Genomic DNA, 19,661 nt, shown 5'->3' on the forward strand with positions numbered 1-19,661 from the left:
ATCGACACATATCACCTTTTTGTCGATTATAAAGCAACATTCGACAGTCCCCTCCGATCAAAGGTATTCCATGCAATGTCTGAATTTGGTATCCCCGCAAAGCTCATTCGGCTTTGTAAAATGACTCTAACTGACACAAGGTCTTCAGTTAAAACAGGAAAGAACCTCTCCGAACAGTTCAGTACCAAAAGAGGTTTCAGACAAGGAGACAGCTTTTCGTGTGACCTATTCAAAATTTTGCTGGAAAAGGTAATACGAGATGCAAATGTCAAAAGAAAGGGCACAATTTACACCAATAGCCACATGGTACTTGCTTATGCTGATGACATAGACATCATGGGACGATCAGTAAAGGAAGTAACTGATACCTTTAGGAAGGTCGAAGCAGAATCTGCGATAGTGGGTCTGGCGGTAAACGGCTAAAAGACCAAATTGATGGTGTCGACGCGCAAAGCGGCCATAGAGCTCGGACCAACTGTGGAAGTTGGTTACTATAATATTGAGGTAGTAAATGACTTCGTCTACCTCGGCACCTCCGTAAACACAACAAACGAAATCAGTTGTGAAACAAAAAGAAGAATTGTATTGGCCAACAGATGCTACTTTGGCTTAAGTAAGCACTTTAAAAACAAAGCCACATCTCGTCAAACAAAAATAACGCTCTACAAAACATTGATACTACCCGTGCTGATGTATGGTTCCGAAGCCTGGGTACTTGCGCAAGCAGACATGGCAGTGCTTGGTGTGTTTGAGAGAAAAATTCTTCGAAAGATCTACTGACCAATCTGCGTTGACGGTGAATATCGACGTCGCATGAATCACGAGCTGTATCTGCTATACAACGACATCAATATTGTTAAACGTATCGAGATGCAGCGATTGCGTTGGCTAGGCCATATAATAAGAATGAGCGATGATGAACCCGCTAAAAAGGCTTATAAATACGGACCGCTTGGCGGTGCACGCAGATTTGGCAGGCCAAGGAATAGATGGCGCAAACAAGTGGATGAAGAGATGAAAAGGCGCGGTATTCCAGAGTGCGAAGCAACAAATAGAGAGAAATGGAGATCTTTTCTTAGTTCGGCCTATGGAACAAATGTTCTGTAATGGGCTAGCTAAGTAAGTAAGAAGATCTTCTTCCTTCTTTAGACGACCTGGTACTCTGTCGTCGTAAAATTAAAATGCTTATAATTTCGGTAATTAACGATATTATTCGGTAAGTTAGCGACCAATAAAAAGTAGTCGTAAAGTTCTACCGATAGCAACAGTGTTGTCAACTTTGATTTGCATTTTTCATTCATAATTTTCCGTTTTAATGTTACCGATTTTTGTCGGTAACTCGAAAAATGGATTAAAGAATCGCACTACTGATATTGTTTCTCTTGTGTTTTTGGTTAATATTTTAATCATAACCTAAAAATAACCCCCTAACGTAAAAATGTGAACTCTCTGTTGTCGCTGTGTTGATGGCCGTGCTACCTAAAATATGTTCAGAAGGCGACATCTAGTTATTCCGCTCTGTACCAACAAAGATGTATAACATAACCACATAAATACAGTTGACAAAGCAAAGACCCAAACCATTCAAAATAGTTTATTTCTTGCACAAGGACCCACCTGACAAAAAAACAATAATGGAACGCATGTCCTTTTGTCCTGTCAAAAGGAACCAAAAAACAACAACTAGACATTTGAAGTTTAGCTTCGTAAACGTCAAAAACGAACGAAAAGACGCAATTAGAAAATATTGCCTAATCGTTGTCGTCGTTGTAGAAGAAAAAAAGGACACAGAGTCACAAGACAGGCAGAGAGCACAACCCAAAAAAAAACAGTGGAAAAAATAAATACCGTACAAAGTAACAAAATACCCAAATAAAATAATTATCGGTTATCCTTTCAAAGCCTAGAAAAGAAATACTTTAACGAAATACTCTTGTAGAACGTAGAAAAAAACTCAATAACATTCCGGTCAATTTTATTTACGGACAACGAAACGATACAAAGTGATTGATTCCTACATAGATTAGTCGGTCGGTAATTGGCTAATAAACGAAATAAGATATGTCATTTTCCGTTTTTCGTGCTTCGATGGCATAAAACATTGAGGCTAATGGTGGTATTGGCCAGCGAACAAGTCCTCCATGTTTTATTCTAAAGGATTACATAAAAACGTCAATAACTTTGCAACAATTGCAACGACACTGCAACCAACCAACAAAGAAGCATCGATCTATTCCCACAACAGTTGAAGAAGACCCCACTCATCTACGGCGAAGCAAGGTATTGGAAACAAATCGAAGCCAAATTCCAGGTAATTTGTCGAACAACAAATGAATCACAAAGGACATTCTAAGGATAATGTTGATGACAATGATTACTCATTTACAAGTGACCAAGTTTGTTGGCCTTAAGCCGACGAAAAAAACAGGATGTGGGTGTGTTCTAACGAAAAGAAAAAAATAAAACTTGGGTTGTTTGTTATAATAAACAGATGTTTTGTGAATAGTTGGGATTCTCGTTATGGGTCTCATGGGGTCCAAAAAGTTAAGTGCCACATCAGGACGGCAATTTCAACAATTATGTAACACTTGAAATTGTTGTTTTTGTTGTTATCGTCGCTCTTCGTTGTTATTTCCTTCTTGTCATTTCGTTTTTTTTTTTATTGCAACTCCAATTTTTGAGGTGTAAAAATTTGTTGTTTTTATTGTTATTGTTATTTTCATTTAAGCCTGTTGTTGTTGGCTTTTCATACAGAAAAAAACAACAACATCATGTGTATGTATAGAAGTATATAAAACATACATATATGTACTTTTGTGTGTGTGTGTTTGTTTGCTCGCTGTTGTCGGAAGAGAAAGAGGGCACAACATCAAAACTCTTGTGAACTTGGACCAGAAGTTAATGAAATTCCATAGACAAGATATATGTATTTTCACTCACATATGTATGTATATGTATGTGATGTTACATACATACACATACCTATTTATATCCTTGTTTTTGTTGTCTATATGTAAACAAGAGAGGTTTTTATATGTCTGCAATTTTTGGCTGCATATCCTTAACCTCATAATCAACATTGTCGTTTTTTATAACTTTTTTTAAGACCAATGAAATGGGACTGAAAATGTTTGGAATTTTTGTTTTAATTGTTCGGGTCATATGTATTGTGGAGGTTATCGCCAGATGGTACAGAAGTCTTCGTTTTTTTAAGTAATTTATCTTTCAAATAAAATATATTTTCGTAATTTTTAAAAAGGATCTACAGTAGGCAATTTTCCTTACGGCAATTGTCAGTTTGATAGAGAGAGAGGGGAGGCGTGTGATAACCATTTGGCTCTCAACACCCTCTCTCACCGACAAACTGACAATTGTCGTAGATAAGGACTATGTTTTAAAAAGGACTATAGGTGTTTATATTGCAAAATCAGTTTACTGCCTTCCAAAAACGAGTAAATTTTTTAACTACCTGAATAAGAACATCGGCAGTTTCCTGACTCTCACCGCTTATCCCCTTGAATCTCTTGTAAAGAGCAGCCTGGCCAATACATATATTCCTCTGGTCAACCACGTCCTAGATAAGAATGACCTTCCACCAGTAACCAATGACAATTACCGATGCGCCATTTGAGATCGACCTTGTCGATGATTGCTAATTGGAGGACATCCGATCAGTTCTGTCGGTTTGCTTCAACTTCAACTTAGACGAGCATGAATTCTGTGAAGAGCAGAGTTTCGCGTTATCCTTGTTCGCCTTCGCAGACGCACAAGGTTTCTCCAGCTGTGATCTTCTTACTAACCTTCTTCGTCACCGAAGCATACTGTGACAGTGTCAACTTCTTGGCAGTAGAAGGCTTTTCCTCGGACGACCTCATCCTTTTCATAACCACTGGTTGTGATTTTGGATAGGTCGACAGAGTACCAGCGATCTTTGAAGCAGTCAACGCTGCCACAAACCGATCATTGCTTCGGCTGCTCGATTTTGCACCTGAATCAGATGGTTTATTTATTTTTTTTTTTTTTTGCTCATCAGCTGACTCACTTCCATCACAGTATTGCGGCATTTTAGAGTTGAGGCAGATGAGGAATCAAGTGAAACTTTACCGGAGGGTTTGGACAGCTTCTTTGCCTTTTCTGGTTTCATCTCAGACTTTTGCAAGGTTGCTACTTTTTCCTTTTTCGAACAAGAGGTTTCTCCCGTCGTTGTCGATAGAGGTTCCCCCTGTTATTGAAGTGGGAATTTCGCTGAAAGAAGTTTCCCTCTTAGTTGCTTAAGGATCCTCATCAGCTGACTCATTTTCATCACCCTTTTGTGGGATTTTGGGGTTGAGGCAGATGAGGAATCAAGTGAAACCTTATCAGGGGGTTTGGACAGCTTCTTTGGGACTGTTACCTCCTTAGGGGATTCGATAGAGGTTCCTTCTGTTCTTGGAGTGGAAATTTCGCTGACAAGACGTTCCCTCTTAGTTGCTTGAGGACAGTTCCTCTTGTACTTTGTTTATCATTTATCATCAGCTGATTCACTTTCATCACTCTTTTGTGGGGTTTTGGAGTTGAGGCAGATGATGAATCAAGTGAAACCTTATCAGGGGTTTTGGACACCTTCTTTGCCTTTTTGGGCGTCTTCTCAGACATTTTTGAAGGCTGAGACTTACCGATTTAGACCTAATTAGAGGTATCGATAGGGGTTCCTCCTGTTATTGAAGTGGGAATTTCGCTGACAAAAAGATAACTTCTTGTTGCTTGAGCATCCTCTTCATGAACTTTCTTTGATGGTTTCTCATTGCGCATCAGCTGACTCACTTCCATCACCCTTTTGTGGGGTTTTGGAGTTGAGGCAGATAAGGAATCAAGTGAAACCTTGTCAGGGGGTTTGGACAGCTTCTTTGCCTTTTTGGACTTCTTCTAAGAATTTTTTGAAGGCTGCGACTTAGCCGCCTTAGACAAAGTGTCCTTTTTTCACACAAGAGATTTCTCCCGTCATAGTCACCTAATTAGAGGTATCGATAGGGGTATTGAAGTCGGAATTTTGCTGACAAACAGTTACTTCTTTGTTGCTTGAGGATCCACTTTATGAACTTCTTCTCATTGCGCATCAGCTTACTCACTTTAATCACCCTTTTGTGGTGTTTTGGAGTTGAGGCAGATAAAAAGTCAGATAAAATCTTATCAGAGGGTTTGAGCATATTCTTTGCCTTTTTTGGGCTTATTCTCAGAATTTTTTGAAGGCTGCAACTTAGTCGCTTTAGGTGAACTCTCCTTTTTTGAACAAGAGGTTTCTCTCGTTGTCACCCCCTTATGGTTCTCGGTAAAGGTTCCTCCTGTTTTTGATGTGGGAATTTCGCTGAAAAGCCGTTTCATCTTAGATACTCGAGGATAGTTCCTATTGAACTTTGTTTGACTCACTTTCATCACTCTTTTGTGGGGTTTAGGAGATGATTAATCAAATTAAACCTTACAAGAGGGTGTGGACAACTTCTTTGCATTTTTTTTTTTTTTTTTTTTTGGGCTTCTTCTCAGACTTTTTTAAAGGCTGCGAATTAGCCGCTTTAGATAAACTGTCCTTTTTTGAACAGGAGGTTTCTCTCATCAGCTGACTCACTTCCATCACAGTATTGCGGCATTTTAGAGTTGAGGCAGATGAGGAATCAAGTGAAACTTTACCGGAGGGTTTGGACAGCTTCTTTGCCTTTTCTGGTTTCATCTCAGACTTTTGCAAGGTTGCTACTTTTTCCTTTTTCGAACAAGAGGTTTCTCCCGTCGTTGTCGATAGAGGTTCCCCCTGTTATTGAAGTGGGAATTTCGCTGAAAGAAGTTTCCCTCTTAGTTGCTTAAGGATCCTCATCAGCTGACTCATTTTCATCACCCTTTTGTGGGATTTTGGGGTTGAGGCAGATGAGGAATCAAGTGAAACCTTATCAGGGGGTTTGGACAGCTTCTTTGGGACTGTTACCTCCTTAGGGGATTCGATAGAGGTTCCTTCTGTTCTTGGAGTGGAAATTTCGCTGACAAGACGTTCCCTCTTAGTTGCTTGAGGACAGTTCCTCTTGTACTTTGTTTATCATTTATCATCAGCTGATTCACTTTCATCACTCTTTTGTGGGGTTTTGGAGTTGAGGCAGATGATGAATCAAGTGAAACCTTATCAGGGGTTTTGGACACCTTCTTTGCCTTTTTGGGCGTCTTCTCAGACATTTTTGAAGGCTGAGACTTACCGATTTAGACCTAATTAGAGGTATCGATAGGGGTTCCTCCTGTTATTGAAGTGGGAATTTCGCTGACAAAAAGATAACTTCTTGTTGCTTGAGCATCCTCTTCATGAACTTTCTTTGATGGTTTCTCATTGCGCATCAGCTGACTCACTTCCATCACCCTTTTGTGGGGTTTTGGAGTTGAGGCAGATAAGGAATCAAGTGAAACCTTGTCAGGGGGTTTGGACAGCTTCTTTGCCTTTTTGGACTTCTTCTAAGAATTTTTTGAAGGCTGCGACTTAGCCGCCTTAGACAAAGTGTCCTTTTTTCACACAAGAGATTTCTCCCGTCATAGTCACCTAATTAGAGGTATCGATAGGGGTATTGAAGTCGGAATTTTGCTGACAAACAGTTACTTCTTTGTTGCTTGAGGATCCACTTTATGAACTTCTTCTCATTGCGCATCAGCTTACTCACTTTAATCACCCTTTTGTGGTGTTTTGGAGTTGAGGCAGATAAAAAGTCAGATAAAATCTTATCAGAGGGTTTGAGCATATTCTTTGCCTTTTTTGGGCTTATTCTCAGAATTTTTTGAAGGCTGCAACTTAGTCGCTTTAGGTGAACTCTCCTTTTTTGAACAAGAGGTTTCTCTCGTTGTCACCCCCTTATGGTTCTCGGTAAAGGTTCCTCCTGTTTTTGATGTGGGAATTTCGCTGAAAAGCCGTTTCATCTTAGATACTCGAGGATAGTTCCTATTGAACTTTGTTTGACTCACTTTCATCACTCTTTTGTGGGGTTTAGGAGATGATTAATCAAATTAAACCTTACAAGAGGGTGTGGACAACTTCTTTGCATTTTTTTTTTTTTTTTTTGGGCTTCTTCTCAGACTTTTTTAAAGGCTGCGAATTAGCCGCTTTAGATAAACTGTCCTTTTTTGAACAGGAGGTTTCTCTCGTTGCGGCCTCCTTAGGGTTCTAGATAGGGGTTCATCCTGTTCTTTATGTGTGAATTTCGCTGAAAAGCCGTTCCCTCTTAGATACTTGAGGATAGTTACTATTGAACTTCCTCCCAAACTTGAGGTTAGATCTTATCAGCTGAAATTCCCTTACGCTGATGAATTGGTTTGGATTTTTATTTGCATACCGATTGTAGTAATTTACTGTCCTTTGATATATTCGTTCTTGCCGCTTTCCTCCACCCGTGTTTTTGTCTGAATAGGAAAGGTTCGTCGGATTTGATAGCCATGTGGAACAAGTCGGTTCAGCAACCTTACCAACAGATTATATCTTGACTGGAGATGGAGATATGGTTGAAGATTTATTTTCCTTTTTACTTGTGGGGGTGGGGGGTTCCCAAAAGATATTTCACATGAGTTATTGATTCATAGAAGGACTGAAGTCAACCGCAGTATAGCCTAATAGCAGGCGCCCAATTAAAATAGGAGATCACTGCCTGATATTTATGTTACTAAGGTAAAAAATGTTGAAGGTATATTCTTTGACATATTTAATTTGGGCTTTGTGTTCATCGATAGGCAGATCATAACTGCCAATGTGAAATTGGTTCTCATTACCTCAGTCTGAACGGCCACAACACCCAAAATTGATTTCGACATAGGGCGTTATGACAGGTTGATGTTCCTGAATACACTTCAAAAAACAGCAAAATATAGATTTTTAGACTTATATATGGAAGTAAGGATAACAAAGGAGACCAGCAAAAGTAGTCTCTGTGTGAAAACCCGAAACAAAGTTTCCATAGAAGAGCATGAGTCATGATAGAAAAGTCAATCTCCCCTAAAACCATTTGTAGTTAAAATGTCTTTGTCAGTGACTGGAATTTTAAAATTTCACATTATTTATCTCCTAAAAGCTTGGATACAAAAACCGCTTGGCTTTTGCGGAAATACGTCATTCCTCATAAGAAAGCAGTAAGGTTGACATTTCCCTTTATTATTTTAAATTTCAAGCAAGCCTAGAAAGCTCTCGAATTTTAATTGGCGCAATTCTGCTTTTGCTGTGAAGATTCGGCGTTTAACTTTATTTCCTTGTGCCTATAATTCACAATAAATAAGTAACAATTTTGACACTTTTTCATCTAAAGCCATGTTTACATTATAGTCGGGATAACCTTATTTATGTGGATTTAATTGACGTATACCCAATGGAATTGACATTTGAAATCTAGTGGATTTATTTAATCCAGTTATATATAAGTAAACGTACTATAAAAACGTGTTTTTCATAGAGTGAAGTTGGCTGCAGTTCATATGCCCTGTCTTAGATCTAATTGCTTTGTATAAAGGTTCCTGTCGACTAGAGCGATTTCAATGATATAATTTCATGAAATTAAGAGTTCTTAATTCTATCTCCCCACTATAGAAATTTCATAACATTATTTTAGTATGGAATTCAATGGAGTTGACATTTGAAAACCAGTGGATTTATTTAATCCAGTTATATGTAAACGTACTGTAAAAACGTACTATAAAGTGAAGTTGGCTGCAGTTCATATACCCAGTCTTAGACCGAATTGCTTTGTATAAAAGTCCCTGTCTACACTAGAACGATTTCAATGATATAATTTCATGAAATTAGGGGTTCTTAGTTCGAGCTCCCCATTATAGAAATTTATTATATCGATCTTCAATCAAGAACAGTTTCTAACAGGCAAATTAAGCGAACCAAGCGACATTTTGCTCACCTTTGTCTATTAAAAGTAGCAAATGCTGAAACTGCCAGCGTCCGACCTATTACTTAACTCATGACTCTAGCGTATCCTTGACGTATGATGGCGGCAACTTCCCTTTATGCGTCTATTTTCTGTAATTGCAGTAGAATGTCCTGACGACGCACATACGAGTAATATAGGCCAAAAGTTGATCAAAACTCAACATATAAAAATCGCGTTTTTAAAAACTAACTATTGGTAAACAGTCACCTGACCCTTTTCCCCATTCGCTATGATCATCCGCAACTATCTGCGGTTAACCAATTCAAAGCAGCAGCCGATTGAACTCAGCTATAATGAAAGCAAAAAATCACATGTTCAAATATTATAAAATGAAGTGAAAATTGAAATATAAATATTTTCGCGAAAATTTATAATTTTCAAGGTTTTTTGTTTTTGTATATTCTCCGTACAAGATAAGCTTATAAAAGTTCCACATTGTTTTTGCAGCTTCACTCTTTAATAATGGTGGTACGTCTCTTCCTTCATGCAAATTTTTTATGATAATTTTTAAGATAACTCAAATTCCAAAAGTGAAAAAGTGCATGATGCGAACGTTTGCGGACCATAATTGCTTTTGGTGATTTATGCACTGAAGTCTCCAACATTGGATACAATCATAATATATTGCGCATATTTGCGCCATTCTGAAAAAATCTCATTTTTATCAACTAAAACAATTGAAATATGGAAGTATTTAAGAAAACATTTACAAAATAGAAATATATTTTGGTTCCAGCGTTCGCCAAATCTACTTATTTTATTTGTACTCATGTGTATTAGAGCTCATAAAAATCGTCAAAGATAATTGTTTTTGCATCTTTACTATTAGTTTATTGTGATACATCCCTTCATTCATAGATATCTTTTACGATAACTCAAATTTCAATGGTGAAATACTACATGATGCGAGCGTTTGCGGACCATAGTTACTTTTGATGTTTTATGGAAGATTATGCTGATTCAAAGATAATACGCTACGCATAGTTGCGCCAATCTGAAATAATCATATTTTTCTCCACTGCAATCATGAAAACCTTTAAATTTGTTTCTGCAGTTAAATTGCAATAATTTATGTAAAACAATTTTAAAAAAATTACAAAAATATTTTGTCAACGTTTGCCAACACTAATTTTTGATCTGTCTTATAGCCGGGGCTCTTATTTATCAGACTATATCAAAGCTTTTGATAAATGTTTACGCCATTCGGAAAAATTACGGGTTTTTCTGAAGTAAAATTTAAATAATTTATGTAAAACAATTTTAAATAAATTACAAAAATATTTTGGCAACGTTTGCCAACACTAATTTTTGATCTGTCTTATAGCCGGGGCTTCCATTTATCAGACTATATCAAAACTTTTGATAAATGTTTGCGCCATTCGGAAAAATCACTGGTTTTTCTAAAGTAAAATTTAAATAATTTATGTAAAACAATTTTAAAAAAATTACAAAAATATTTTGGCAACGTTTGCCAACACTAATTTTTGATCTGTCTTATAGCCGGGACTCCTATTTATCAGACTGTATCAAAACTTTTGATAAATGTTTGCGCCATTCGGAAAAATTACTGGTTTTTCTGAAGTAAAATTTAAATAATTTATGTAAAACAATTTTAAAAAAATTACAAAAATATTTTGTCAACGTTTGCCAACACTAATTTTTGATCTGTCTTATAGCCGGGGCTCTAATTTATCAGACTATATCAAAACTTTTGATTATTGTTTGCGCCATTCGGAAAAATTACGGTTTTTTTTCTGAAGTAAAATATGGGTAAGACAAGAAGTTCGCACTAGGGTTATAACTTTTTGCACTTTTTTTGCAAATATCAAAAATACCACCACATAGCCGTGTAGAAATAAGGTAGGTAGGTTTGTACCAATTTTTAGCTTGATCGGACCTATACTACGCTTTTACTGCATTATTTACCTCATATCCGATGCTAATATATTTGGGAGCTATATCCAAATCTGGACCGATTTTCATTATTTTCTACCAAAATAGTCCTTGGACCAAAGATATGATTTGTGCAAAATATTATATCAATCGGATTATAAATGAGGTTTTTAGGAGTTTTAATCAACTTTTAACATACATTACTCCTATGTGCGACGGTTACTCTCACATAGTAATTTTTAGGGACACTTCCGAAATATAATTTTTTGTCTTATAGTACGTTTATATATAACCAGATTTAATAAACTCACTGGGTTTCAAATGTCAATTCCTTTGCGTATACTTCAAATAAATCCTCATAAAGAAGGTTAACCCTGCAAAAGGCTATAATATAAACATGGCCTTAGATGGCATTTTTGGTGTCGTTTTTCTACCTTTCTAGACTTTCTCCTTTATAGACTTTTATGTTGGGTAGCAAAAAAATTATTACTAAAACGCTTACAATGCCTTTAAAAATACCAATCTATTTATATTTAACACTCTGCCAGAGCCTAAACAACTACGGCAATAGCTCATTTCATTAGTAGCCAGCTGTTAGTTTGAATTCGTTAGAGTTTTTTTAAGGATTTGAAAATTAAACACTCTAAAAATATACTGAATCAAATATCAACACAGTGCTACAAAATGTTTAGCTCATGAGTTATGGGAAATGTATCGGTTTAATAGACAGTGATGCTCTGATAGACTCAAAATTCCTTTATAAAGAAAGTAAAGTGGTTCGATCATCAAAGTTTAAAGGCCGACTGATTCCGGGATTCTGAAAAATTTCATGAGAGCGAATATTTGTGTGAAGGCGCGAAATATACTGGGTTTTTTGAAATTCACACTTCCTTCAAAGAATAATGAAATGAAAAATATTATTTTGGTTTTTAATCTTCATAACCTCATTTTTTAAGTCTAATTGCCCCCATTAAAACCAGATGTTGGAAAGTTGCAATGAAAGAATTCATATTGTGCTATATTTGACAATTGAAAACTGTCCGCATTTACCAGAAAAAAAGTGAAAAATTCAGCCCTAACATCACTTCGTGGGGGGTATAATGCACACTTAAAGTAATAATTAGGTTTTGATAACATTCAACAGGGCCAAATTTTGTATTACAAGAAAACTTGGGGGTTGTTGAATTGTACTCAATAAGGGTAGGATACTTGGTTGGCCAACTTTAAATGTAGCCCAGTGTAATGGGGGACAAAAATAAAAAAAACAACTAATCGATATAAAATTCTTGCCAACGCACAAAAACTATTCTTCACACACAATGAACACAAGCACACAAATTCACATAAAAAAAACTATAAAAAGGAAAAAACTTGAAAGGACTCTGGCCTGTGTCTTCGTCATCCGCTGCTGTGTACTTGCATGACCCCAACAATGCCTAAACAAACAAAGGATAGTGTCATTATATCAAGGGGTAGTGGTGCCGGTAATGGTGGTGTGAAATTTCCAAATAGTCATTCATACCATCAAAATATCCAACAAAGAAAACCCTGTTACTTAGTGACAGCTGCTAAAATTACCCAACCCAACCACCCTGCCAGCAAATTGCATTTAATAATGGAAACGGAAATACCAAAAACGGAAATGTCCCAAGGACCCCCGTTTTTTTGTTTCAAACAGAAGTCATTTACATTATCACTCACACACGTTTCAAGTCCTTTGTCCTTTCAACAGATACCCACCAAACTTAATAATCAAATCCTCCACCCTTTCTTCCTTGCAGCATAATGTCTCAGGATAACGTAAAATCAGGCGGTGGTTTGCTGCTTTTAAGTCTGCTAATAGTAAGCCTACAGTTAATATCATTTCCACATGTTGCCGATGCCCTAAATTCAGGTACAGTTGCCCCACCAGTGGAGCTTAACTTAGCAACGAGTCCAACTTCGAATAATTCCCTGGCCAATGCAGTGACAACTGATGCACCATCAGCCGGCGTGGCTTCGGCCACAGCAGTCTCCATGCAAACAGCCCAAGTGGATTCGTCAGAGACCAGTACCAGCAGTAGTGAACAACCCTCCACTACTTCATCACCAGTAACAACAGCACCAGTCCATGAAATAATTGGTTCTGCTGGGCCCGACAAAAGTGAACAGGAGGCCATTTTAAAAGCCCTTGCATGGCTAAAGAAGAAACGTGCAGCCGACTATGGTTGGGGTAATGATACCCATGTTGTTATTTTGGCCAAAGAATTGTCCGGAGCTCAAGATCCCTCAGATCCAGATGATCATTTGCAAAAAATTCAAGAACTTGAAGATACCCTATCCGTTAAAGAAATGGAAATTGAAATTCTCTCTATGTTGGATCGCCATCATACTTTACCGAAACCGTTAAATTTGGAACGTTTGGCCCGTTATGTTTTGGCATTGGGTTCATTGTGTAAAGACCCAAAACATTTCCATGGTCATGATTTGGTGGCAACGTTACAGCATCATGAACCAACACAGGATATTGAGTTTGCTCTCACCACACTGGCGGCTTGTAGTTCGGCAGCACATGTTCGCAAAAGGCAAATTCGAAGGCTGTTGGATATTGCCAGTGGGGTTGCAGATCAAAATGTGGATACAAATGCTATGGTAAGTGATATACGGAGATGTGAAGTTTTAGCAAAAGTGAGGTTATTTTAATGTTTCACAGAAACTTTAATGCGAACATTCTGAAGCTAGGCTCACACTGGGCAAATATTTGCTCCAGCGACAGGGAGTGTGTGTTTACTAAGAGAGCAAGTGAGCATAAATTCCCATACATTGTTTACGCTCATTTGCTCTCAGTAAGCTCACACTGCCGGTCGCTAGAGCAAATGTTTAAATATTTGCCTAATGTGACCCTAGCTTAAGTTTATGGATAGAGGTGAGAGGAAAGAGGTACATATTTCTTCTGCGCTATCTCCTAAATTGAAACCAGAATTTCCTCACGAAATGTGGTCGAAAATATTTGGTATGACTACCTTTTTATAGTGCTGAATTCATTTTAAACAGCCACAGCAGCTACTTCAAAACTACTCTACAACATAACCTCACTTTTTCTCCAAAAATATGTGGTCCATTACCTTTGTCCGTCTTTTACCTCACAATTTGCCCTTCTCCCTTCCTCAGGTCATTTTGGCATTACGCTGCATCGTTACCGATCATCGACATCGTCATCTGCAACATTTTGTGCGACGACCTGCCCGTGGCTTGGCCAGCCTTCAAGATCCTCGAGGTAGTTTTGGCTCACTGCGCAGCACCGCCTTGGCCATGCAAGCGCTACAAGATTTGGAAAATGATCCAGCCGGTAGCTGGAACAGGACTGCTGCCTCTCGCTGGATTCTTAGCAGACAAGGCCCGGAGGGTGGTTGGACCGAAGAACCTTTACAAGATGGTCAAGATCCTGATATTGGTGTTGGCCTCACAGCTGATATTATTTTAGCTTTGGGTTGGAAAGGTCTAGGTGCAGTTCGAGCTCTTCAATGTGATCATGTTATACGCGAAAATAGTGATACAGCTTCAGGTAAGTTAGACGACTTTTTCTTTTCTTCTATGTTCTTTTGTTGTTGTCCTATACAAGCCCGTTTTGGCATATTCATGAATTACTATTAGAAAATGGCGAACAAAAATTAGCATTACCCTATGGTCTGACCGGCTCATCGGCGGAGGAATCGGATGCGAAAAATGTCTCTTATACATATACCCTATGGGTGGGTACAAATGTTTCACAAATTCTAACCCTAAATATGGTATCACCAAAGAATACAAGTTTCTTCAAGGCCATGACACAGGCAGCCGAAATTGATCCAAGGTAAGTAATGGGAATGACTGAAATACTGCAGTAAAACATATCACTAATACTCTTTTGGGCGGTTTTTAGGTTTGCTTTTGAGGCCAGAGAATGGCCCAATGGACATTATGTACACACATTGGCTGGCATGAAAGAGGAACCAAGAGGGTAAGTGAGGATTTAAGAAGAATTGTGTAACTAAACTGATTAATATTGATACGAGGTTAAGTTAACTGCCTGCTATACATTTTTAGTCCGGTAGACGGTAATATTTATATATTCCGCCTTAAAGTATGCTCAAAAATCGTTTCGCATGTTCCATACTCGTCTAGGATCATCATGCGAAAAGATTTTTAAGCATACTTTAAGGCGAAATAAATAAATATTACCCCTACCGGACTATACATTTATAGCAGGTAGATTAAGGAACTTCTTGGTCTGTCTTATTCTGAAGTTGTGAAATAAGATGAGGTTCCGGAAATTCAGTTCTCTATTAGTATACATCTGCAAAGGTTCAGTAATAAATGAGGACACCTGAATTCCATGCTAGTGCTGAACACTTTCCCGGTCTGAATATTGGATTTATGTTTTCTGATATCTGCGTCAGAATGCATGGTGGGTTCATTGGGACAGTGGCACAAATGCTGATAATACTTGCTAAAGGGGAATTCTGTCAACGCCTCCTATTGTGCTGGCTAAGAATTTCAGAGATCATGGCGTCAAAATGGAAGATCCTTGTAAAGAGGGACACTTCCTAAAGACTAAAACACCGTGGAAAATTTTGTCTGATAACAGCACGTTGATGTGCTTCCCTATATCGAGCATAAAAAATTAAAACGACAATCCTGACCAACTTACTGCATCTATGAAGATCATTCCAATGGATACAGACGATAACAATAGCTCCAGGAACTAAACTGACTAATCTTACTTTAGAAACATGCCGAGGATATCTTAAAACTTAGAACAGATTCATGCTTCATCGTGCATTGGGGAATCATCTCGGAAAATCCCAGGGATGCGAATACTGATAGACTTAAAGTATATCCCGACAGATAAGCAATCGGCGACAGTATTTTCTTTTCCCCAGATGTGAGTATTACAAAGATGTCTTTCGAAGTGCGGTGTAATTTTGGAGTCTGTTTGGAGTGATGTTCTCTCTAAACCATTCGTCAAAATTACCAAACACAGAAATGATGTCTAGGGAAACTTTGTGGGACACAAACTAGCTCACAAGCAATCTACTACGGATGTGTAGACTAATACAGTTTCTTTCTTCAACTGGATACGGACGAACTTTACTGACTAACCCTACTCTAGAGACATAGCGAGAATATATTAAAAATTAGAACTTACCTGGGATAATGCACTTTTATCTGATGAAAAATTGAACATAATGGAGATACATATTTTGCCTCTCCTCCGTTATAAGACAGCTTACTACCTTAATCGCACCTTTTCGCAAAAGACCGAGCAAATCGGCTTTGGTTAACCAACAGTCTTTAAATATTATTCCCATTTTTTTATTCCTTTCTTTCTTCAGTTTGTTTTCATGGTTGTCAGTAATTCACATTGAATTAAATTTCTGTTGTTTTTACTCTTTCAGCTACAACTATTGGCTACTCTATCGTTTGCCTGAAATTCCCGATAAAGATAATACACCAGGAAATCAACTAATTGCTCCAGTTGGTATGTTACCCTATGGCAAAAATGTACAGCTCAGTTTCTAATCTTGTTCCATCACATTGCTTTACAGGTGTTGATGAACTGATGGTAGAGGATGGTGAACATTATCTGTATTGGTATAAGAAACTTTAAATTGAAACTCCGTCGATAAATCTATTAACCAAACACACCTAAAAACTAACACAAATACACTCAAAACAAAAATTCAAACATTATCTTAACTCTTACTATGACTCCTACTCCTCTGTAAAACGTTTTTCCTTGTTTTCGGTTAAATCACAAACATAACGGCAAATTCTAGTTATCAACATCTTAGTAGCAGCGCAGCCGCCGTTTTTCGTCGTCGTCAAATCAAAAATGAAAATAGATGATATATCTCTCTATATATTTTAAGACACAAACACACACGATCTACGAATAACCCAAGGAAGGTGATAATTGAAAAACATTATTCAACAACATTGTTTCCAATGAACGCTTGCATTTCTTAAAACAGATATTGGAACAAAAAAAACCGATACCAATTCTTAAATATTGTAGTTAAACCTAAAAGTAAAATCTTGTGATGGCCAGCCACTAAACCAAAAAAAAAAAAAAGAAAACAATAAAAAACTATTGAAACCCGCTTAAACATAAACCAAAAATTATACATAAATATTATAAATAACAATAAAAGTAATTAAAAAAAAAACAATGCAACTAAACATAGAATCTTAGAGGGTTATCATAGTGGATGATAGAAACTGTTTTTTACGATCCACTCTGTTAGCAATCTTAAGCACACATCCAATGCAAGCAACGAAATAATGACAAGGGCTCACCACAACAAAAAAGATCGTTACATCATTTTCACTTTTCAAAACTAACGAAACTCAACTACTTAGATGATGTATGAACAGACAGGAAGCAAAGGACGGACCAAATTACATGGACGACATAACAGATTTAGACGAACACCCAAAAAATAATTTCGACAGACCGTCAGACACCGTTCGTAACAATAAGTGATTATAAATCATAATCTAATAAAAAGAAAAAAAAAATAAGCATTAATATTTACATTCATTATATTCATTACATGCATACATACCATCTCATAACCATATAACTAACATACGACTACCATAGTACATACATACAATGTAGATATTTTTTGCGACTAAATCAAATATTATTTTGATATACGAATAAAAAAATATTATTAATAATAAATAAAATGATAAATATACAAAAAAATCCAACAAACAAAAAGCGAATATAATGCTCTACTAACTAAAAATCTACAACAATACGCCAACCAAAACTATTAAAACAAACTTATATTAAATATTGGTTCCAAATCGAAAAAAAAACAACTACAACAATTCTATCATATGATATGCTCTATTAATCTCCAGTAATTTATCGGTATAAAAAGCTATAACTTTCTATTACAACACTAACTCTAGGTGGCACCCAAACCATTTTTCCCTCTGAAAAATGAAAAGAACCCCATTCCCCTTTCTATTTCATTTTAATACTTCTTCTCCTCCCATTCAATCCCATCTATCCATGGTATCCTTAATTTTTTACAAATGCAACAATTCCATTTCATAGATTTCCTTTTGTTTTTATAAACAATTTTCCACTCGATATATGTATGTATTCATTATTATTATTATTATTATGCTTAACTATTGCAGTATTTGTTTATTGATAAAAACTGCTTACAACAACAACAACAAAAAAGAAGAGAATAAAGAGTAATAATATGCGTTTGTCTGAAGTTTATTTTTGGTGGGAATGTGGGTGGCAGGAGTTATCTGAAGAAAATCAACATTATATGTATCACCTGCATATTTCCAACCTAGCAGTCTTTACTCCTAACAATGCCAACAACAAAGACCATTTAGAGAAAGGTAAGATATGGGATCCTATGATCACCTAATTAAAGTATTTTAAGCTACGAACACCGGCCACAGTATGTTACCAAGGGTTTCCTCCCCATCTAATAACTGAAGTTGTTGTTGTAACAGTATGAAACCTACGCAGAAGCATAGGTTTGATGATGCTGGGTTGGCAGCCGCTGGCCGAAACACTATGGTTTCAGGTCAATCCGGTACGAAAGATTGGGATTGATCTGAAGTATTATATTTTTATGCTAAGGCCCCCTAATGCAGCCATCAGTCTTGATGACTATGTAGTGTTCCAGAAGCAACAAGTAGAGAACATCATTTGCTTAGACTTTGGTAACCTTCTAATATATTTCCATGACATTAGCTGAGCTATCCTGCAGCGATAAATAATAGAACAGGCCTTTTCATAGCAAGTCAGCAGGTCATTGGTTACATTGTAATCCGCATCATCACCCGTAAGAATAGCATGTAAATGAAGTGTTAAGTACCGCCGGGACAAACTTTTTTAGCCCTCCACCATGAAACGTCTTAACTAAAATAAAATAACTACTTATCTTTCGAGGACCTACGTCCCCAATTTTTGGTGCACAAGTTTCTTAATATCTTCGAACACTACATGCCAAATTACATCTAATTAGGGCTAAAGACCTCTATAAAAACTTCGAAATACATGAAATCGAGCCTTACGAGACTATTCCAAAACGTGGAGAGAATTTTCTTTCAGGTATAAAAACCACCGTGGTGCAATGGTTAGCACGTCCGCCTTGCACTCAGAAGGTCTGCGGTTCGAATCCCAGGCCAAGCAACATCAAATTTACAACAGTGGCAAAATCCCCCCTCAGTAATGCTGGCGACATCTCCTGAGTATTTCAGCCATGAAAAACTTCTCTACAAGTGGTGTCGTAAGACACGCCGTTCGGACTCGGCGATAAAAAGTAGGTCCCATATCATTGAGCCAATATGAATCGGCGTGCACTCATTGATATGAGAGAAGTCTTCCTTGTCCCTTCGGGGATGTTGTGGGAACATATGTATGTATGTGTATGTATGAAAACCGAATCGACTCGATTTGCAGAATCGAAATGGTATATAATCGGAGTGCCTTTCATGATAAGTATAATTTTGCTTCGCAAACGCCCCTTATTTGAATAATATTTTTAAAATCCATTTTCAATTTCATTAAAATACTCACCAAAATTAGAGATATACGATTTCGATTTATAGCAAAACGAGTCGAATCGTTTTCCATCACATTGCTTACTTCAAATCCTAAATTACAAAATTACGCCTAAGACCGAAAACGCCGATAACAATTTCCAAAAGTACGTAAAATCGGGCGTTACCGTTATATGGAGGCTATACCAAAACGAGGACCTATGTATATAAACAATTCTTGATAGAAATTTTGTTTAACACAAATTACAACTTACCTTTAAAATTCCTTAAAGCGTC

At 37.1% G+C, this 19,661-nt stretch overlaps 1 protein-coding gene across 4 annotated transcripts; it reads left to right on the plus strand.

Moving 5' to 3' along the window:
* The first annotated feature begins 1,636 nt into the window (after positions 1–1,636).
* On the plus strand, positions 1,637–16,958 carry LOC141398078 (uncharacterized protein CG3556). 4 transcript variants are annotated; one of them, XM_073975251.1, is made up of 7 exons: positions 1,637–2,311; positions 12,599–13,448; positions 13,968–14,361; positions 14,472–14,649; positions 14,719–14,796; positions 16,235–16,317; positions 16,385–16,958. In XM_073975251.1, the coding sequence occupies exons 2-7, from the start codon at positions 12,603–12,605 to the stop codon at positions 16,444–16,446; spliced, it is 1,641 nt and encodes a 546-aa protein (XP_073831352.1). In that variant the 5' UTR covers positions 1,637–2,311; positions 12,599–12,602; the 3' UTR covers positions 16,447–16,958. The 4 variants fall into 4 exon arrangements, with proteins under 4 accessions (XP_073831352.1, XP_073831350.1, XP_073831351.1 ...); XM_073975249.1 differs by having other exon boundaries at positions 1,654–2,311; positions 14,451–14,649; XM_073975250.1 differs by having other exon boundaries at positions 1,728–2,280; positions 14,451–14,649.
* Positions 16,959–19,661: the final 2,703 nt, after the last annotated feature.

This window comes from Musca autumnalis, unplaced genomic scaffold (genome assembly GCF_047663935.1).
Source record: "Musca autumnalis isolate F117 unplaced genomic scaffold, ASM4766393v1 scaffold_3, whole genome shotgun sequence".
Classification (NCBI taxonomy): domain Eukaryota; kingdom Metazoa; phylum Arthropoda; class Insecta; order Diptera; family Muscidae; genus Musca; species Musca autumnalis.

What these genes read in the sequence shown, in the direction of transcription:
- LOC141398078 (XM_073975249.1), top strand. Translation starts at nt 12,603, where the DNA reads ATGTCTCAGGATAACGTAAAATCAGGCGGTGGTTTGCTGCTTTTAAGT. An exon ending in ATGAAAGAGGAACCAAGAGG is followed by an intron (nt 14,797 to 16,234) that starts GTAAGTGAGGAT and finishes TTACTCTTTCAG; the next exon opens with CTACAACTATTGGCTACTCT. An exon ending in TCAACTAATTGCTCCAGTTG is followed by an intron (nt 16,318 to 16,384) that starts GTATGTTACCCT and finishes ATTGCTTTACAG; the next exon opens with GTGTTGATGAACTGATGGTA.